This window comes from Ctenopharyngodon idella, chromosome 23 (genome assembly GCF_019924925.1).
Source record: "Ctenopharyngodon idella isolate HZGC_01 chromosome 23, HZGC01, whole genome shotgun sequence".
NCBI lineage: Eukaryota > Metazoa > Chordata > Actinopteri > Cypriniformes > Xenocyprididae > Ctenopharyngodon > Ctenopharyngodon idella.
Window position 1 is genome coordinate 21,693,078 of NC_067242.1, and position 22,763 is coordinate 21,715,840.

General features: G+C 36.4%; 1 protein-coding gene across 2 annotated transcripts in view; it reads left to right on the top strand.

Moving 5' to 3' along the window:
- pou6f2 (POU class 6 homeobox 2) overlaps window positions 1-22,009 on the top strand; it is a 113,970-nt gene extending 91,961 nt beyond the window's left edge. For both annotated transcript variants that reach the window (XM_051882396.1, XM_051882397.1), the window contains 4 exons: window positions 6,518-6,727; window positions 9,745-9,901; window positions 11,959-12,127; window positions 21,177-22,009. In XM_051882396.1, coding sequence (XP_051738356.1) covers window positions 6,518-6,727; window positions 9,745-9,901; window positions 11,959-12,127; window positions 21,177-21,681 — 1,041 coding nt within the window. In that variant the 3' untranslated portion in view covers window positions 21,682-22,009. The remainder of the gene's footprint in view (window positions 1-6,517; window positions 6,728-9,744; window positions 9,902-11,958; window positions 12,128-21,176) is intronic.
- Window positions 22,010-22,763: the final 754 nt, after the last annotated feature.

A 22,763-nucleotide genomic window follows, 5' to 3' on the forward strand; every position in this document is an offset into this window, starting at 1 on the left:
TGGGGGTCTACTGGCAGGCGAGGGTAAATTATACGCGATAGATCAATGGTGCTTTTTCAGTCTAGGTGGTATATCAGACGTGCGCACACACAGACTAGCAGAAAAGCGCTTTTTTAACATTTTCCGTTCCTCTTGGTTGTTTTTTGGGGGCTTTTATTTCTTGACAGTATGTGCTAGACTCAAACTTGCAACTCTCGCATGAGCACCATAGCTCAATGTGTCCACTAGGCCATAGGTCTACAACCTTTTCCGGCCTTTTCTTGGTGGCATAAAATTTAGCGCTGCATTTTAATGTATATAGTACCATGTTAATGTATTCACACATACTTTATGATGTTCACATTGCAAAGCCATTAAAACAAAGTTTGGTGGACAGAATCAAATAGAGTGTATTTGTACAATATTTTTTAATTTTACTTACATTTTAATGTAGGAGGGGCCATCTAAAGTTTAAACTCCTAGTGGTGTTTAAAGGGTTAGTTCACCCAAAAATGAAAATTCTGTCATTAATTACATGTCGTTCCACACCCATAAGACCTTCGTTCATCTTCGGAACACAAATTAAGATATTTTTGATAAAATCCGATGGCTCAGGGAGGCCTGTATTGACAGCAAGTTAATTTACACTTTCAAACGCCCAGAAAGATACTAAAGATATATTTAAAACAGTCCATGTGACTACAGTAGTTCAACCTTAATGTTATGAAGTGTCGAGAATACTTTTTGTGTGCCAAAAAAACAAGATAACGACTTTATTCAACAATATCTAGTGATGGGCGATTTCAAAACACTGCTTCGTGAAGCTTCAAAGCTTTACGAATCTTTTGTTTCGAATCAGTGGTTCGCCAAGGTTACGTGATTTCAGTAAACGAGGCTTTGTTACGTCATAATTGTTTCGAAATTTCAATGGTTCACGTGACTTTGGCAGTTTGATGAATGCGCTCTGAAAAGCTGATTCAAAACAAAAGATTTGTAAAGCTTCGAAGCTTCATGAAGCAGTGTTTTGAAATTGCCCACCTCTAAATATTGTTGAATAAAGTCGTTATTTTTTTTAAAGTCGCTTCTTAACATTAAGGTTGAACCACTGTAGTCACATGAACTGTTTTAAATATGTCTTTAGTACCTTTCTGGGTGTTTCAAAGTGTTTTTAATGGATTGAATTGGCATAAAGTCAGTTCTATCCACCTCTTTTCTAACAAGCCTACTGCATTTTAGATTATGGGATGTACTTCCGTACAAATAATCCTTATACGTCAGTTTGCCCGAATTAACTAAAATTTCTTTCATGTTCTATTCTCAGACGTCAAGAGAATAACACAACGCTTGGTATTTTAATGTGACATGGTATAACAAGAATATTTATTGCAAGAGCTCTTTTAGTCGCTAAGTTCTTTTCCTCCTGATTATTTTCTTTTTTCCTTTGTATTCCGCTGTAACAGTATTAAAAAAGACAACATATACTGCGCATTTGTGGTCTGCTCTCCCGATTTAATGTATGATATACTTTTACACTTTTAAGTGTCCTTTTAATGTTTGATGTTGGGGTGAGTAGAATAATGTCATCACATTGTACCCAGTTTTTTGAAAATGATTATTATTGCATTCATAGAGTGAACCTTTCATTGATTGTTTACAATTTAACACAAGTTACATACACCCATAATTTGTTGCAAAGCATCATGGGGCGTAGGGAAAAGGTAGATAGCACAACTCTCCTCCTGAAACACAGCTGGCATTCAATGGTTGAAAATTAAGCGGCCTTGGTGATGTCACCTAAAAAGAGAAGTCATTTCAAAGGTGGGGCAAGTTATTATATTTTGATCAAAAAAGACAAACAGATGTATCCTCCATCGAAGAATGTTCAATTATGAATCAGCAATGATGCTTTAAATTCATCAAAAGTGACAGTAAAGACATTTATAATGTTACAAAATATTTCTATTTCAAATACTGTAAATGCTGTTCTTTTGAACTTTCTATTTATCAAAGAATCCTGAAAGAAGTCAATCACAGTTTCCAGCACAACTGTTTTCAACATGTTGAAAATAATAAGAAATATTTCTTGAGCACCAAATCAACATATTAGAATGATTTCTGAAGGATCATGTGACACTGAAGACTGGAGTAATGATGCTGAAAATTCAGCTTTGCATCACAGGAATAAATTACCTTTTAAAATATAGTATATTAAAGTAGAAGAGTTATTTTAAATTGTAATAATATTTTACAATATTACTGTTTTTACTGTATTTATGATAAAATAAATGCAGCCTTGGTGAACATAAGAGACTTCTTTCAAAAACAAAATCTTACCGACCCTATAAACATTTGAACGATAGTGGCAGTTTTGATCTCATGGTGAGTAATATGTGTAAAAAAACTTGAAAATGTTTTTTTTACACACTGTTACTTGACTCAAGCATTTCGATTTCCTGCATTAGTGCATTGCATGAGTATAGTGTGGTGCTCTGGATGAAAGAAGTCTTGCGGTTCCACTGACATAAACCCTTGTTGTGTGTCGGGAGGAGGCGTTGAGTCCTTTTCTCCAGCGCTGTTGTTCTACATGGCTCATTGAAGCCGTGGCCTTGAGAGGTAAAACAGTACAGCTACAAAGGGTTACGGCCTTTGATCTGTGACAACTGGAGAAAGGGGGTGCCGAAGTGAAAAGGATTGTGGGAGGAGGGCGTCCCTTATACTAGCACCAGAATTATAAAGGTGTGCATGTGTTTTATTAGGGGACGAGTGGTTAAGAGGCTACATGATTAAGTCGGCCCTTCTCTGCATTTTACACACACAGTTTTCCTCTGGTCTTATGATAGATAATACAGTCAGTGGTGTGCACCAGCACACATAAAGGTACTCAGAGCCTGACCTTTAGAGAGGAGCAGAGAGCACATTTTGTGTGGGGGGCTTTCATGTGCACATACTTGTGTCTGTGTGTAGACTATGTACGTTCAGCTAGGTTTGTGGTTCAGTGCAAGTGCTAATGTATGAGTGTGTGTATGTCTTTCAAGCCTCTCTCAAAAATAAAAAGGTTATACAGTCTATTTTCTCCGCCCAGTACTAAGTAGCCCTCTATCCGATGAAATCTGAGGGCTTTGATACTCTGACACTGATGAGGTCCTCAGAGTGTATGAAGTGCTATAGTTTGATGTCTTTGTTGTTTTGTAAGGTACAAAGATTATAAGTGTGACTACACATTTTTGCCATGTCCATCTCCTAATACTTTGTTCCATATATAAGATTATTTTTGTACAAACATAAATTAATATGCTTGAGTAAGTACACACACACACATATTCGGCGGCCATCTTTGAAACGCCTCTTGGGCAGCTATTTCAGTCATGCAAGTACAGCTCCTATTGCTTTGAATGGGGAAACATCAAATTCTCCAAAGCTGTTCACCAAGCTTGTGATTAAATTTCATATTTGAAATCCCCAATAAAATATAATGCATGTGAGGATGCTGCAGGTAGCAGATAATTTATAGCCTTTTCTCACAGCAGCTGGAATAATTAAATTTTTCATTTTGACAAATTAACGTTAGAGATTAGACTGTACAGAAATTGAAATCTACAGGTAACGCTAATACACACAAAATACACATAGTCACGCAATGCTGATGTTGTTAGCATTAACAATTTGAGAACAAAATATAACAATAATAATAATTTGTACGGTTTGACACGATCCGAGCTAAGCGATCGTAAGATTTAATCACTATTGGCAGTGCGATTTATTGTAATGCTTTTTTTTCTCAGTTGGTCAGAACAAAAGTGACAGACATGTTACTTACTTGTTCAGATGACATTTTCCGTGAAAATTCTTATTTTTGGTCATACTTCCAAGACGTAGAATCTGTGATTCCGAAATACAGTATCAACATGGGTGTGGTGACTGACAGCAAACATTAGATTCATCCGCGACGAGGAGCCGTGCCGATGCACAACCCACGTAAAGATGATAATTCCGCAAATAACTGCAGTTGCAGGTTTAAAACAGAGATGGCGACAAAGAAACAAACTTACGGACTGCAGCTTTAAAGCGCAGCATTCAAACTTCATGAATATTTATAGCAAATTCTCGATGGCACGAGTCTGAACCAATGAAATGTGATTTTAAACTCATGCTAATGTAAACAAAACGATCTTACTCGCGCTGACTGACAGATCCGAAACGTGCACAAATACAAAAAAAATGTATGAGGCACAGACAGCACGCAATTCTGATATACACATATACACAGTATTTCAAAATATCTGTCTTGGTGAGTATTCACGCAAACATTATCTGTTATGTCTTAAGTAAACATTTGGTTAACTGTTGGGAAAAAAGCATCTCATGTGTAACATTATATTAAATTTGTGTGATACAGTAGGTCTTAATATATAGGTTGTCTGTTTCATATGTTAATCAAACAATTGTGGTATCATTAAAAAAAGTTGGTGTGTGCTAAATTTGGTGTTTTTACCAGGGATTTTAAGGTATGGTGATTTGGTTTTGAAACCTTCAGAAAAAAACTCGATTTTTCTCAAAAATGACTTTGCTGACTGTCGACTTCAAACAGGTGTAGCCCATTCATTTTTTTTTTTGTCTGATTCCAACAAACCATAGATCATTTTGAAGGTTTTTTAATAGAGAATGTGAAAATGTGTGACTCATTTTGCCAGCACGGGTCACATACAGGTGCATCTCAATAAATTTGAATATCATGAAAAAGTTTTTTTTTTTTTTTTTTTTTTTTCTGTAATTTAATTCAAAAAGTAAAACTTAAATATATTCTAGATTTATTAGACATAAAGTAAAATATTCCCAGACTTTTTTGTTTTCATTTTGATGATTACAGCTTGCTGCTCATCAAAATCAAAAAATCAGTAACTCAAATTATTAGAATATTTAATTTCAAGTTCTATTAAATTACCATTCTCAGGGTATAAATACTGGGTTTAGGTCAGTAATCCCAACAGCAGTCAAGGGGACTTGACAGTTGTCCAGAAGACTATCATCAACACCCTCTACAATGAGGGTAAGCCACAGAGGTTCATTGCTGAAAGAGCTGGCTGTTCGCAGAGTGCTGTGCCAAAGCATATTCATGGAAAGTTAACTGGAAGGAAAAAGTGTGGTAGGAAAAGGTGTACAAGTGAAAGGAATGACCGCAGGGTTGAGAAGATTGTCAGGCGAAGCCGATTTAAGAACTTAGGAGAGCTTCAAAATTAGTGGACTGAAGCTGGAGTCAGTGCATCAAGAGCCACCGCACAGAGACGTCTTCAGGAAATGGGCTACAACTGTCACATTCCACATACCAAGCCACTTCTGAACCAAAGACAACGTCAGAAGCATCTTACCTGGGCTAAGGAGAAAAAGAACTGGACTGTTGCTCAGTGGTCCAAAGTCCTCTTTACAGATGAAAGTAAATTTTGCATTTCATTTGGAAATCAAGCTCCCAGAGTCTGGAGAAAGGGTGGAGAGGCACAGAAACCATGTTGCTTGAAGTCCAGTGTGAAGTTTCCACAGTCAGTGATGATTTGGGCTGCCATGTCATCTGTTGGTGTTGGTCGACTGTGTTTTCTGAAGTCCACAGTCAACGCAGCCATCTACCAAGAAATTTTAGAGCACTTCACGCTTCCTTCTGCTGACAAGCTTTATGGAGATGCTGATTTCATTTTCCAGCAGGATTTGGCACCTGCCCACACTGCCAAAGGTACCAAAAGCTGGTTCAATGACCATGGTGCTACTGTGCTTGATTGGCCATCAAACTCGCCTGACCTGAACCGCATAGAGAATCTATGGGGTACTGTCAAGAGGAAGATGAGAGACACCAGACCCAACCATGCAGATGACCTGAAGGCTGCTATCAAAGCAACCTGAGCTTCGATTACACCTGAGCAGTGCCACAGGCTGATTGCCTCCATGCCACGCCGCATTGATGCAGTAGTTCATGCAAAAGGAGGCCCAACCAAGTATTGAGTGCATAGAAATGAACATGCTTTTCAAAAGCCTGACATTTCTGTTTAAAATATCCTTTTTTTTATTGATCTTATGAAGTATTCTAATTTTTTGAGATAGTGAATTTGTGGGTTTTTGTTAAATGTGAGCCAAAATCATCATAATAAAAAGAACCAAAGACTTAAAGTACTTCAGTCTGTGTGCATTGAATTTATTTAATACACAAGTTCCACAATTTGAGTTGAATTACTGAAATAAATGAACTTTTCCACGACATTCTAATTTATTGAGATGCACCTGTATATTAAAACAGAAAACAGCGATTAAATAAACACAGCCATAATGAGCCAAATACACTCTTTCAAAAACATTAATCTTACTCTAAACATTTCAGTGGTAGTGTGTGTGTCTGTGTGTTTGTGTGTATATACAATTATTATTACAGCACATTTAAATATTCTTAATTATTAGCTGTGTTTATTCAAGGAGAGCAGAATAGATTATATATTGTTGATTACTGTGTGAATTGTTTAACCTGGATTTTATTTCTCTTTCCTTGCTATTTTTATAGATCATTGGTACGATCCCTCTGATGCCAAACTCTGTAGGACCTTCCAGCCAATCAGGGGGCGGCACTCCCTCTCTGCAGGTCCAGCCAATCACACCACAGCTGCTGACCAATGCACAGGGTCAGATTATAGCCACTGTGATTGGCAACCAGATCCTGCCAGTGATCAACACCCAGGGAATCACACTGTCGCCCATTAAACCTGGACAGCAGGTACGTAATGACGGTTTAAAACAATGATTTCAAAAACTACTGTGGAGTATTGGCGTGAAATTATGCAAAGCTTTATATGCAATATGAAAACAAATGCAAATACCAGGAAATATGCATGATACATATATCCCAATAATCACATAACAACCTATAATAAACAGCATAACATAGCTAAAAACCTGTGTAAGACAAAGACAGAGATACTGTATGCTAACAGAACCCAATACAGCTCTCCAGTCGCACAGTAACACTTTATTTCAAAGGCTTGAACCTATAATAATATATAACAATACTCAAATTTTATAAATCTTCCTCAAATAACAATAACCAAACTCCTATGTCAAATAATAATCAAGAAGGTAGTAAGAATACACAGTTAAAGAGACTAACAACAGTGCAAAACAAAACTATAGAGGCATGCATATTATCCCCCATCCCACTCTATAATCTACAGCAGTCAGCTATAAAAGCATCTATAGGTCAACCTCATTTCTGTTGGAGCAACTCTGTGTCATATTTACTGGAACCTTTGATCACGGACGTAAACGCAGTAATGCATTTGTAATAATGTTTATGGATTTGTCTGCGTTTCAAATTGACTTCTGAACATTTTCATGCAGCGATAATTTATGGCTGTCAAACACGGTGGCGGCAGAGAGATCCACCGAAGCTCGGTAATTCTCACAGACCTGTCGACAGTTCTGACAGTGTGTGCAACACTACTGACATCTCTCAGTATTCAAAGAAAAACACACTCACGCACAAACACACAGAGGAGAATTAATAGTGCAAGAGAACAGCAGAAAGAAGCCAACCCACTTTTAGACAGATGAGACGCTTGTTTCTTGAAGAGTGGAGATGCACCATCTACAAGAGGCGCTCGATGGTGCATAAAACATGAAAATGTATGGTGCCGCAGTCATGCCACATTGCCCATAATAATGACTCATATTGTAGCCACATAATTTTGATTTCTAGGCTCAGTAAACGTGTGTGTTTTCCTTTTCGTGTTAAGGTTTTGGTGCCGTATAGCCAGGCGCTGTCGTTTCTTTTGTGTACTTGAAAGTATCTGACAGCTGTGTTCAATGAGAAATTGCATAGGGAGTGAATGCAACCTCTAGCATCTCCACCGGTCCGCATCTCTCATCTCTAATAAACAGGCATACGAGTATACATTTGCTCATTCTAATAAACAGACTCAACCGTTTTACCAAGTAAACAACCACACGACAAAAATCTTGTCTCTTGAAACCCAAATAGCCTCTATATTTTATTCTCAGTAGTTTCATGTTCAGATTTCATGTTCAAAATTGTGATGCTTTCTGAATAGTATGTCCATACATGCTGAGAAAAACCTAATATATATATATATACATATATATATATATATACACATATATATATATATATATATATATATATGTGTGTGTATATATATATATATATATATATATATACAAACACACACACAAACAACACCACTAAAAAATCTCCTAAACAGACTATATTAATACTCTTATATACTGTAATACTATGTTTTGTTGGACAGAGAACGTAAAATAAAGATTCCGGTTTCAATCAACAGCACTTATGATATAATGTTGATTAAAACAAAAATGTATTTTATGTATAAATTATACATAAGTGAATTATTGCAAGGAGCGCTATTTACAATAGAAAAACTGAATGGGGCCAATCCGTAAATGTTGAAATACTCACTGTTTCAATAGAATAGCCACAAGACTTAAACAATATGTGTGTTAACACAATTTTAGTGTGAAAATATCAGTTATTAACCTTTTCTGTGTGAAATTACAAACGCTTAAATACTCTAATCGAATACTCCCCTATAGTATGTGAAAAACAGTATGCCAACAGAGTATATGTCCGGATACATAGTATTCGAAAAACAGTAGGTAAAAAGTACCTGGATGACCTACTACTTCCGGCGAGATTCTGAAGTGTGCATCCGATGGACACTTTACTATCCCTTGAGGCCACAGGAGAGGATTTATGAATCGAAGTAAAGCTGGTAGGTCACGTGACAGTAGCAACATGGCAGATGTAGTACATCTGAATTTCATTCATACTACACATATTCTTACTATATCGAACATTCTTTTTTAATGGTCGCAAAGTAAGTTCAAATTCAAATGTAGTACCTACTCAGTATGTGATTTCGGACGCACCAAAAGTAACGTTATTAACCAAAAATGACCAGCAAAATGTTGTAATTGTTTTAACAGAACAATTAATGTGAGTGGTTTTATACAATTATTTCTGCTTTTATACCCCATTCACTTTCATTGTAAGTGCCTCGTTCAGTTTTTTTTTTCTTTTTTTTTTTTTTTTCCAAAACAACGAGTCAAAATTAATTTTGTCACAAATGCTGTCAATTGAGTTTAACTTCTACTGAACCTGTAATATTCCTATAATACCATGTTTTTTGAACATCTTCCATGGTACCAAGATTTTTTTAATGTTTTTGAAAGTCTCTTCTGTAAGACTGTATTTATTTGATCAAAAATAAGATAAAAAAACAGTAATATTGTGAATTATTATTAAAATGTAACTTAACTGTTTTCTATTTGAAAATATGTACTAATTTACTGCTGTGATGGCAAATTGAATCTTCAGCAGCCATTACTCCAGTTTTTATTGTCATATGATCATTCAGAAATCAGTCTAATATGCAGAATTTGTGCTGAAGAAACATTTCTTATTTTCATTGTTGAAACTGGTTTGTGGAAACCATGATACTTTTTTTTTCAGGATTCTTTGATGAATAGAAAGTTCAAAAGAACAGCATATATTTGAAATAGAAATGTTTTGTAATATTATAAATGTCTTTACTGGCACTTTTTTTTTATCAATTTAACATGTCTTTGGTCAATAAATTGATTAATTTCTTTTTAGAAAAATATTACTGACCACACAGTAGTGTATATTGTGTTCTCGTATATGTGTGTGCAGCTTGGTGTGTGTGTGTGTGCAACTAAACATGTGTTTTTCCACAGCTGCCACAGGCCGGCCAGGCTTCACAGGCCCCTCCAGTTTCTCAGCCAAGTCTGCTCCGTATGCCCCACAGCCAGAGCCCCCTCCGCCAGGCCTCTTCCTCCTCCTCAACATCATCATCCTCATCCTCTGCCCTCAGCGTCGGCCAGCTAGTCAGCAGTGAGTGTACACTGTATCTCTACATGTTAGCTGATCCACTTAGGTCTACAGTTTGGTCAGCTAGACGACAGAATCAACTAAAATCTGATAAAAACAGAATGAAAAGGCAGCATATTTTCGTTAACACTTATATGAAAACATCTAAAAACAGATGATTTTACCTGAGATCAACCATTTACCTGAGTAAACTCAGTGTAAAGTGTTTATGTGTATTTACTACACATATGGTTGATCTCAGGTAAAATCATCTGTTTTTAGATGTTTTCATATAAGTGTTAACGAAAATATGCTGCCTTTTCATTCTGTTTTTATCAGATTTTAGTTGATTCTGTCGTCTAGCTGACCAAACTGTAGACCTAATGCATGGAAGGTTGTTTAGAACGGCTTTGGCCTCCAAAAGCACCACATATAAATCACTTCCTCCAGCCTGTCAGAGCCACAGCGGCCCTTTTAAAAACTGTTTTACTTAGATAAATTCTCATTTGTCATAGCCAATTGGCCTAAAACCATCTGCAGTGGAGTTTTAAATTCAATAAACAGGAAGTTGCCATTGATCAACTTGCTGTGGATATAACCAATGGACTTTGGTTGTGTTTTCATTTTTTCCCCTTTTTTGTATCGTTCAAAACATACACAATACCTTTAGCATTCTCTATTCATTTCATCAGTTTACCGCTGTGGTGCAGCTCTCCATGCCAGATTGTGTTTGTCGCGATGTCCTTGGCTAACGTTAATTCCCCAGAACATGTTTTGAATGGAGGGAGAAAAAAGCCTGACTGACCCCACAGCCACCACATTCAGCTCAGATGGAATACATGGCATATTTTCAAGGACCATTCACATTTTGTATTTGGCTAATCTTTTTTGTATTTTTTTTGTATTTTATTAGATGAGGTGGAAGTCATGATAACAATATTAAATCACACTGTTGGGCTTTGTTAAGACATTAAATGATTGGGTCATGGTTGTCCTTTTGGGGTCAAATTCGTCAGTCTAGGTGTATTATTAAAAAGGAATTAATTTTAACAGTTCAGCAATGAATAATAACAAGGCAAAAGGCAATGTGCCATTACAGTTTGTCATAAATCGTTATTATATGGTCACAATACAAAACTGCTGCATGTAATGCAGGAATTTTCAGTATTGCACAGGAGCAAGTTCAGGTTTCAACAACTGATTTGCATATGAGGAGTGACAGGGTGCTGGTTCAATAGATTTTGACTTTAAATATGGCTGATGGATTCTTTTAATAATTCATTCATAATGACGTCCATGAATTATTTAGTCGGCCAAATTTTTCTTATGTAAGCAGTAAGACCACCTGGCAGTGATGTATAATACCCAATCAGGTTTTATTAAACTAAAATGCACAAAATAAAATCTTTAAACTATAGACCCTGAGGTGCATTTCTAAAGCTGCTAAATGAATCAAATTGAAATTGAGGCACTGCATACCTCTGTCATTCATAGCAAAATGTCCACATAAAGAAAGAACATGGCATAAAAATAAATATGCATCGCTTCTAGAAAGGCGCTTTAAAATGCTATTCACAGAAGCATTCATTTGGGAAGTGTAATTCCTAGCTTGCCTAATAATTTTATTGTCACTGGCATTCAGCCTTATACCATTATACAAGCCTGTAAATCAGAAACCATATCTTAAGAAAAATCTGTCAATGTTTGGAAAATACACAGTAATAATAGATGAATGGAAGCTATTTTGAAATAATTTTTGTCAGAGACATATTATAACAAAGGTAGTGCACTTGTATTCAGTTCTGCATTTAGTCTCTGAAGACTCTCAAGATGTTCCTGTTATATTAGATCATGTAAATGAAGATAAGTCAAACAAAATCATGAATGCAAGATATTGAAATAGTGAAATGAAAATGATCTTTTAAGCGGACACTTGAAAATGCTGGAAGGTTTTCAATGTCAGTATTATTTTGTATAAAAAGAATAGCAAAAGAAACAACAATTAAGAGTAACATTACATTGTTTCAAGGTGATGAAGCAGTATGAATGGAGAGTTTATTCATTTCTCTTCTGTTTTATAGACCCTCAGACTGCACCCAGTGAGGTGGATGGTGTAAACCTGGAGGAGATTCGAGAATTCGCCAAAGCGTTTAAAATTCGCCGGCTGTCTCTGGGTCTGACTCAAACTCAGGTGGGCCAGGCCCTCAGTGCAACTGAAGGCCCTGCCTACAGCCAGTCTGCCATCTGCAGGTATGGAGGTCACCAAACAGATCAAAGTGTACTGACACATTTAAAAATTGAAAAAAATTATATTATATTATATTATATTATTAAAAAAAACAATTATAAAGATAGAGGGAGCGATAGAGTGATAGATAGTTTGCATGATAACTTTACCGCGGCGGATAATAGCAGACTATAAAACATTTGATAATAAAGAAAAAGAAACCTTCTACAAAGGCACCTTGACTTGTTCTGGCAAACAAAGTAGTCTACTTTGTGCACTAGTGTCACCCAGGTTTACATAAAAGTAGTACCCTATTTATATTTAATCACAAATAATTAAGATGTTAAAGAGAAATGCTAAACATTCATAACTGATGTGCAATATATGTCAGGTACATCCATTTTATTCCAGTCTTTGCCCGTCTCCACTCATCTTTGCACTGTCTATATGAAAAGATTCAGTTACTAATGTAAAATACATCAGCTGTGGTATTACAAGAAGCACTTTAAGCACTTAATAATTTCTAAGGTCCATTGCTATGTATTCACATGACATTTAGCTGAAAGGAACTTGACGGCTTGACTTTTAATAAAAGGTAGTATTCCACAGTACAACAATGACATGCATTTGGTCATGAACTAGGACATTATGTAGCATGAGTAAATGAAATATTTAACATCATCATTGGAGCGCCAATTTTAGGACTTACATCAGGGGACAATTTGCACTAAACTTAGGACAAATGTGATGTCAGATTACATTTATAAAGGATGCCATATCTTATCACACAAAACTTTTGAGGCTTGTGCTATTAGACATGAATAAGAATAGGAAAAGAAAGGATAAATGCACAAAACCTAGTGTGATTACTGCATGATCAATGGTAGAAGGCACTTTCCATATCTAGGGTACAAAATTAGACCCTAAACTCTGCTTTCTGAATGTCGACTCTCAACCTCAGAAGTAAAAAAAAAAAAATAAATAAAATAAAATCATTAAAAAATCATAATTAAAAAAAAGAGGCTAACTTGTTTGGGTCAAAATATTGACTTGCAGATACTGATAAACTGATTTTACATAAATTAAAGGGGGGGGGGGAATTCTTGTTGAGCTTGATGAATGTAAATTGTTTACAAATTAAGAATATGTAAATATTATGTTTTTGGTAATTAAAGTTGGTTGTTAATTTTACTACTGTAATTTGAATACAAGTTAAAACAATGTATTTGGTATGATGCAAGTGTTTTTTGTGGGCGCAACTGCAACTGCTGTTTAAACAACGTGGTGCAGGACATGAAAATGATAACTGCGTTGGGCTGAAACTAGCAAAAATATTTGTTTTGTTATTTAAAGAGCGCGTTAGTATTATGCGCCTATAGGCGGGTACACAATGTACGTACACTCTGCTTGTTACACAGCAGCACACAAACATGCCAAATATTAAAAATAAAAGGATTACAATCTGAAAAGATTACTATTGTGTGCATGAAGATTAAAATGCTTTGGTGGAATCCGGCTTGTCCCGTAGATGGTCTGCTTGTGCACTTTAACCTCGCGCATGAGCAGATCCGTTTCCTCGCTAGAGAAGTGTTCAGTTTCTCCACTCGCAAATTCCGCCATGTAAGTAGTAAATCCGCCATGGCACGAGCATATCTGGATTTTAAAGGGAATGGGAGATGAGACTCTGATTGGTTTATTGCATGCTACGCCCAAAACACACCTATTACGCATTAAGAGAATAGGGACAACCCTTTTAGACCATTTTCCCGTCGTTATAGTAGCAAGATTGCTACTATTTGCACTTGCGCCGTGCGCTTTAGACCATGCGCTTAGATCGTTAAAATAGGGCCCTTCATTTCGATAGTCCACTTTAGACATTCTGCTAACTATAAGTAACTTTGCAACTACATGTCAACTAGTAGACTGTTAGTAGTAAACTGTTAGGTTAGGGTTAGGGTTAGTAGAATAAGTTGACATGTACTTGCAAAGTTACTTGTAGTCAGTTGAATGTCTGTTGGGGAGCACCAAAATAAAGTGTAACCAGATGTTAAGCAGATAGTCTACTAATACTCTAATGACTGGTAGTTGACATGTAGTTGCAAAGTTACTTATAGTTGGCTGAATGTCTGTTAGGGAACCATCAGAATAAAGTGTTAGCAGATACAGTATCTCACAAAAGTGAGTACACCCCTCACATTTCAGCAAAGATTTTATTATATGTTCTCAAGGGACAATACTATAGAAATTAAAATTGGATATACTTTAGAGTAGACAATATGCAGCTTGTATAGCAGTATAGATTTACTGTCCTCTAAAAATAACTCAACATACAGCCATTATTATCTAAATAACTGGTAACAAAAGTGTGTACACCCTAAGTAAACATGTCAAAACTGTGTCCAAAGTGTCAATATTTTGTGTGAGCACCATTGTTATTTAGCACTGCCTTAATCCTCCTGGGCATGGAATTCACCAGAGCTGCATAGGTTGTTGCTGGGATCCTCTTCCACTCCTCCATAATGACATCACGGAGCTGCTGGATGTTAGACACATGGCGCTTCTCCACATTCCACTTGAGGATGTCCCACAGGTGCTCAATAGAGTAAAAGTCTGGAGACATACTTGGCCACTCCATCACCTTCAGCTTCCTCAGCAAGGCAGTTGTCATCTTGGCGGTGTGTTTGGGGTCATTATCATGCCGTTCGGCCCAGTTTCTGAAGGGAGGGCAACATGTTCTGCTTCAGAATGTCACAGTACATGTTGGAATCCATGTTTCCCTCAATAAAGCAGAGCTCCCCAGTACCAGCAGCAATCATGCTGCCCCAGACCATGATGCTACCACCACCATGCTTGACTGTAGGCAAGACACAATTTTCTTGGTACTCCTCACCAGGGCGTCGCCACACATGCTGGACACCATCTGAGCTAAACAAGTTTATCTTAGTCTCATCAGACCGCAGGACAGGGTTCCAGTAATTCATGCTCTTAGACAGGTTGTCTTCAGCAAACTGTTTGTGGGCTTTCTTGTGAGCCAGCTTCAGAAGAGGCTTCCTTCTGGGACGACGGTCATGTAAACCGACTTGTTGCAGTGTGCGGCATATGATCTGAGCACTGACAAGCTGACCTTCCGCTTCTGCAACCTTTAAAGCAATGCTGGCAGCACTCATGCATCTGTTTTTTTGAAGCCAGCTTCTGCACCTGACGCACAGCACAAGGCCTCAACTTCTTTGATTCAACTTCTTTGGCCTGTTCCCAGTGGAACCCGTCTTGGAAAACCTCTCTCTATGACCCTGGCCACTGTGCTGTAACTCAGTTTCATGGTGTTATCGATCTTCTTATAGCCTAGTCCATCTTTGTTGAGAGAAATTATTCTAATTCTCAAATCCTCAGAGAGTTCTTTGCCATGAGGTGCCATGTTGAACATCCAGTGATCAGTATGAGAGAATTGTACTCAAAGCACCAAATTTTAACTGCTCTAATACAAGATACACACATTTGTATGGTCCTGTCAAGAAGATGAACATGATGAATGGGACATGTGGCTTTGCATGGTTAAACGATATACAACTGTTATCACTTAGGGTGTACTCACTTTTGTTGCCAGCTATTTTGACAATAATGGCTGTATGTTAAGTTATTTTCAGAGGACAGTAAATCTATACTGCTATACAAGCAGCACATTGACTACTCTAAAATATATCCAAGTTTCATTTCTATATTATTGTCCCTTAAGAAGATATACTAAAATAGCTGCTGAAATGTGAGGGGTGTACTCACTTTTGTGAGATACTGCATTAAGCAGACAGTCTACTAATAATCTAATGACTGGTAGTTGACATGTAGTTACTTATAGTTAGAATGTAGAATGTCTAAAATGGACCATCGAAATAAAGTGTTACCATGTATTATTTGAATTGTGTAATAAATTGCTATCAGTATATCTAACATTTATAATACTTCTCACAACAAAAACATGGGATTTGTACCTTTAATACTCTAAAAACGTTATTGAACACATGCCCTATTCAACAAAAGTACAAAATAAGCAATATGAACAATACTCTAAATAATAAAAACACAACACACACACTGCCACACATAATTACCTCTCAACATAAAATGTAATTGTTTGAATGAACTCTTACTTAACCGCACAATGTCTCCATGTGTCGCATTAAGGTTTACAGTTCAGTCAGTGTTTCCATTTCATTTTAATGCAGCGGATTGTAAAAGGCTTATAGTTCGTTTGATGAGACACTTGTGTTTATCTGACATGCCGCTGTCGCACGCTTTTTAAAATTTCATCATATCAGCAACGAGCGACCGATAAAACCTGAAATTGCTCGGTGGAGGGAGAGTGAGGGAATTCCTTATGAAGCTTCAAACTAGTGCAGAAAGTCTTAAAAATCCTGCATGAAATATTTAGCCGCATGCATTATTTAGATATTTATAGCATACATTAAAAGCCATTAGTTTCCAAAATAAACAGGTGATGTGATGTTTTTTCTCTATATGCATCCTTTCATCTCGTCAGAAAAGAAGGGGGATTTTTTTTTTCATTATTTGTTCATTTGTATGACATTGGACATGACAGTGTGCAGAGTGTTTTTGGCTTTAAAGGCAGACTTCACATGCTTTAGTTTAGTTAACATCAGCAGAGACAAGAGGGGAAAGAGGTGAATGTGCTTTCGCTTGTGAGTGTGTGAGCTCTTGGGGCTCTTGTATTCTTTGCTCAGTCAAACTCGGCCTGACAGATGTCTCTATCTTGTCCGATCTCATAGTTCACAGCGGAAAAAAGCATTATTGGTTCGTCTGAACAATCAAAAAGGTGCATCGTCAAACTGATCAGAGACAGGGGTCATTATTAAAGCCCGGAGAATTCAGATGTCTTATGACTGATGTGAAGAATTTGACATCAATTGGAAGAAATCATAAAATACATATTTGACATACTGAGTTTATTGAGAATAACATATTATTAAGAATGCAAATACTTTTGATAAAAAATAATAAAATCTAAATCATATTATTAAAAACATTTGCCTCCCTCATTTGTTTAAATCAGTTAAATACACCATACTCAGTGCGGCAAATTACATTTTATACAGCACGTTCACAGCCGTTTCTCTTTTGCATGCACCGTTGCACACGGATGCTCATAAGATGTCATATCATCACATAATTGCGAGATGGGAATCGCTTTTCCACTTTTAAGCCGTGTGGATTTACAACATTAATCCACACCGAAACACTGGATTCACATCAATGATTCATGTCTCAGGCTGCAAAGCTGCCATCTATAATTTGCACGACAAATTGGGCAGAAGAGCTGCTTAACATGACTGTATATATATTTAATCGCACCTATTTTCCCATTGCCTTTCGCTTCAATTCTGTCTCAAGGCTGTCCTCTCTAATCACCTCAAAAACCATTTCCAGACATCTTTTGAATGGGGAGAGAGGAGAGAATTGTAACATATACATTCAGTAAATGTTCAGCCCAAACCTTTGAAATTTTGTTTCAAACATTCTTGAAATATTACAGTAGCTAGTACCTATATCAATTAAATGAATGACTTATTTGAGTCAGAAATTACACTGTAAAAAGTAATACGCCATATCTACTCCATAAAATGTACTCCATAAAACAGATTGCAAGCAATATTATTAATTAAATTCAACAAATAGAATTGAGTTAGGATTAATTAAATTAATTCCTTAAATGTCAACCATTTAAAACGAGTAAAATTTAAACAAAAATTTCTGAATAACAGACAGACGTCAAAGATTAATTAAGAACTCTTTATTTTTTATTGCCAGCATTGAAGACACCTGATGATAACAAGCAGAATCACTGAAGGAAAGAGAAACACAAGAATTAACAGAGGTTTAGATGTTGATGTTGATGTTATTGAAAATGTTTGGTCACCATTATGGTGATCTATGTTGGCAGTTTGACTCTTTGCTTTTTATGTCAGTTTGTGGTTTTTGTAATGTTGTTTGCTAATTTACACATTTTAAATTTTTGACTTTTAAGGAATTAATTTGATTAATTCAATTCTTATATGTTGAATTTAATTAATAATACTGTTTGTAATCTGTTGCTACAATTTTATTGAGTAGATAGAGTGTATTACTTTTTACAGTGTATATACATATATTTCGGTTCAAAAACATATGGACAATAAGATTTTTTTTTAAATAAATGAATACTTTTATTTAGCAAGGATGCATTGAATTAATAAAAAAGACATTTATAATGTTACAAAAGATTACTATTTCAAATAAATACTGTTCTTTTGAACTTTCTATTCATCAAAGAATCCTGAAAAAAAAATATATATATATATCACGGTTTCCACAAAAATGTTAAGCAGCACAACTGTTCTCAACATCGATAATAATAAGAAATGTTTCTTGAGCAGCAAATCGGCATATTAGAATGATTTCTGAAGGATCATGTGACACTGAAGACTGGAGTAATGATGCTGAAAATTCAGCTTTTTGATCACAGGAATAAATTACCAAGAAAATTATATAAAAATAAAAAAATAAATTCTAAATTCTAATAATATTTTAACAATAATAATGTTTTTACTGCATTTTGATTAAATAAATAAACTAAATAGATATAAATAGGTCAGCATGAGAGACTTTTTTTATAATATTGCTTGAAAGTCAGATCTCAAAATAGCACAAAACCTTATCAAAATTCTGAAATAGCGATGACACTATGTATGATTTGAATTATTGTCAATTTATTGAGCAATTACTGACCAATTACAATTATACACCCCCTCCCCCATACACACACCTTTTTTTTTTTTTTCTTAAAAAAAAATTAAAATATAAAATAATGTAGTCACTACTAAAACCCACCCAGTTTTATATGGCTGTGATAAGGAAGTGGTTTTTGTTGATTCTGTTTCCTGTTCCATCTGCTTTAGCATTATTCTATTCCCACTGTTTCCAACTAGAAGCTGAAATATTTCACTTATTTTTGGTATTATTGCAGTTAACAGGGTCTAAAATTAAGAAATTAAATAATACATGACTTAATAAATAAGTTGGCATCTCAATATGCCTGAACTTCTGTATTGTTTCCTGCTCAGTTGGCTTTAACAGGGTGCTGTCACTCATCTCCGTGCTGAAAAAACGTCTTTTCGTTTGAGAACCTGGGAGAGCGAGGGCCTTTGCCCCCGCTTCAGGCGTCTTTTCAAATGCCAGTTAAGATTCCATCAAAGGCCTCCTCACAGGAGCCTGTCCAGGAGTTCAGGACCAAGAGAGACTGTGTGTTGTTTCAGAGAGCAGTAGTTCACCTCTCTCCCCTCTCTCAGCTGGGCTTTTCTCTGTCTGCCTGACAGATGTCCATGTGTTGGATAGGAGCGCAGGTCAGGGAACTCGCTGAAACATCTCTCCATTAAAGCTGGTGCGAGACACACCTGGCAATCTCCACGTTCAGTGGAGTCATTGGAGACAAAAGCTCTTTTTATGGATCTTCTGTAACTATATATTCTGTAGCTGGTTATAATGGCTGTAGATCAGTATCAGTGCTTCTCAATGGGTTTTACTTCAGATTTTAAATTGAACATCCAGTAGAGATACACCACATTTTTCTTAACATGGCTCAACAATATATATATATATATATATATATATATATATACATATATACATACATACATACATATTTATATATATATATATATACACACACACACACACTGTCATAAAAATCCCCGTAAAAAATTACGGTAAAAAATGGCAGCTGTGGTTGCCAGAACTTTACCGTAAAAAATACGGTAGCAATTAATTACATTAATTTAATTACATTAAATGTACCGTTAAATCTATTACAGTTATCACTTTATATAGTACGGAAACTTTCTGTAAACCAATTAACTGTTTTTACCGTAGCATTTTTACAGACTTTTACCATTAAAATCATGATCATTTTTTACAGTGATACAGTATAATGTAATTCTAAATAATAATGTAAAATAACAATAATTTATATTTATAAAATAATTCATACTTTAATTTGCACAATTATATGGTTAGTTTCTTTCACAACAGACCTGTTTTTAAGGTTGTGACCCACCAGTTTTTACTGCTTTAGAGACAGATGAACAGCTTGTATCTATCCAGACTATAACTATTCAAAATATATTCAAAACAATTCCTATAATTCAGTGGAGCCCCAAATAAAGAGCCACATAACGTACTAAACTTTTACCAGGCATGTCTTTCTTGCAGCTCAAGTGGCTGCTATGGGAAATTTAGCTGTTTTTTCTTAGTTTAAACAAGTGTAAAACTAGTTACCTTGACAAATTTTCCATTATTGTTTTTGTTCAGAAAGCAAAGTTTCTACAGCAATAGCCAAGACCTAAATATTAGACTGATTTACCTCCCTGGAGACCCCATAAACTTGCAGACATATTCAAAAGTGAAGGTGAAATGTATTAGCATTAAACATTAAATGAGCATCAGGGTTGCTTGAGGAAGACGGAGAAGTTTTAGAAGTGTATTAAAATGTGTGTGCATTTGAGTGAATAATTTAAACCATTTGTGAATTAGTAATGCTTTTAATGTTTTATTGCATGCTTGTGTTATCCATTTGACAATATGTATTAAAATCTCTCACGAAAAGAGAATTCCTAATCATATGTGATGCCATCTTGTGGCTTTGATTGTACAGAGGAGCTAGAGAAGAAAAATGCAAGGCCAATAAATGAATTCATTCTTTATGATATCAGTCAGGTGCTTGCTTGTATTTGGACCGGCCTGTGGAAGAGTCCTCTTGGTTCAATGCGTCATGGGTACAGAGAGTCAACAAAAGCATCTATGAAGGAACATTTGATGTACTGGAGTGCACAAACTAGCTCTTTGGGCTTAGATTCATTTGATTTCCAGCACACAACAGCTGAAGCAATGTAGTAGAGGCCATGAAACTCTCTGTCCCATTGGCGGCTTGGACCAAGAGACCCCTTCTGGCCAATTTGGTCAGACAGGACACCCCTTGCCCAGTCTGGGCACTTGAAGTAAGCTTGTTCTCTCTCAATTCTCCCCCAGACACACCATCCTGAGAAGCCACTTTTTCCTACCACAGGAAGCCCAAGAGAACACTATAGCTAGCAGTCTGACAGGCAAACTGAACCCTGGCCTTTTATATCCTGCCAGGTTCGAGAAGTTGGACATCACCCCAAAAAGCGCCCAGAAGATTAAGCCTGTGCTGGAGCGCTGGATGGCCGAGGCGGAAGCCCGCCATCGCTCCGGTATGCAGAACCTGACCGAGTTTATCGGCAGCGAGCCCTCCAAAAAGCGCAAACGGCGGACCTCTTTCACGCCACAGGCTCTGGAAATCCTCAACAGTCACTTCGAGAAGAATACTCACCCCTCCGGTCAGGAGATGACCGAAATCGCTGAGAAACTGAACTACGATCGCGAGGTGGTGCGCGTCTGGTTCTGCAATAAGAGGCAAGCATTGAAAAACACTATTAAGAGGCTGAAACAGCCCGAGCTCGGGCCGGTCGCACCAATGGACCCTCTGGTCGATAATATGGAGGAACATCCTTAGCTCGACATGCACCGATGGTGAAACTTCTGATGTTGTGGACTTAAACCTGGACAATTAGTATCCGATGCATCATCGACTGGATGAACTGGCGACAAAGGCAAAAAGAAATATTGTCAGTGTTATCATCACAAAAGCAAAAACCAAAAAAGTCAAGAAAAAAAGAGAGTTAAAGTACTGATTCATAAGCAGTTTGTGAGGAGTTAAGAACAAGGATCATATTTAAATCAAGGATGGTGAAGAAACTACTTACCAAAGTTTGTTGCATCTGATTCCTGAGGTTTTTTAATTGTAAATGTGTTTTACATTTTTACATTTTTACTGGGGGGGGGGGGGGGGAATGGAGAAAAAAAGAAAGAAAGAAAGAAAGAAAGAAAGAAAGAAAAAGATTTGTGTGATGGGGTTGGTGGGTGTGACATTGAATCTTTGTCTTATTTTATCTCTTGGGTTTTATGTAAATATTTCTGGTAATCTGTCACCAAACTGAAATCACAAGTTCCAAAAATAGTTTATTTCAAAATTGTCACATTTCTGCTGTCCGTAAGGCCATCGTCCACTGTGTCATCTCACTCTGTTCATAAACATTAAGGCATCCTTCATAAAAGACTGCACTTGGGAGGAATATTTTGCAAAGAGATTCTCAGTGAACATACCATAGATATCCACATTTGTTGCAGCTGTGATTAAAGCTATTTTACGGTGTTGCCAAAGCCTCCTAGCCAAAGAACAAGGACATTGTTGTCATACCTTGGCCTTTCTCAAACCATTTTATTCTCTTCATGTGATCGGATGTTTTTATTTTTGTCACACTCAACTAAAAATGTATATATACATATAAAGATTTCAATGAGATGAATTTCACATGGGTTATGCAAGTTATCTTTTGTCATCGTGTCTTTTTCATTTTTGGTGCTTAAGGGTTTGTTTTTTTTTTTTTTTTTGTGCAAGAACTCCATTGTGTCTGTCAGATGGAAGAAAGAACTGGAAAATGCTAATGTTGGACATTTGATGGAAGCCAAACATTTTACTGAATATAAACCTTAATATAGATTTAAGAATTCATTCTCCCAAATACTGCACCATCC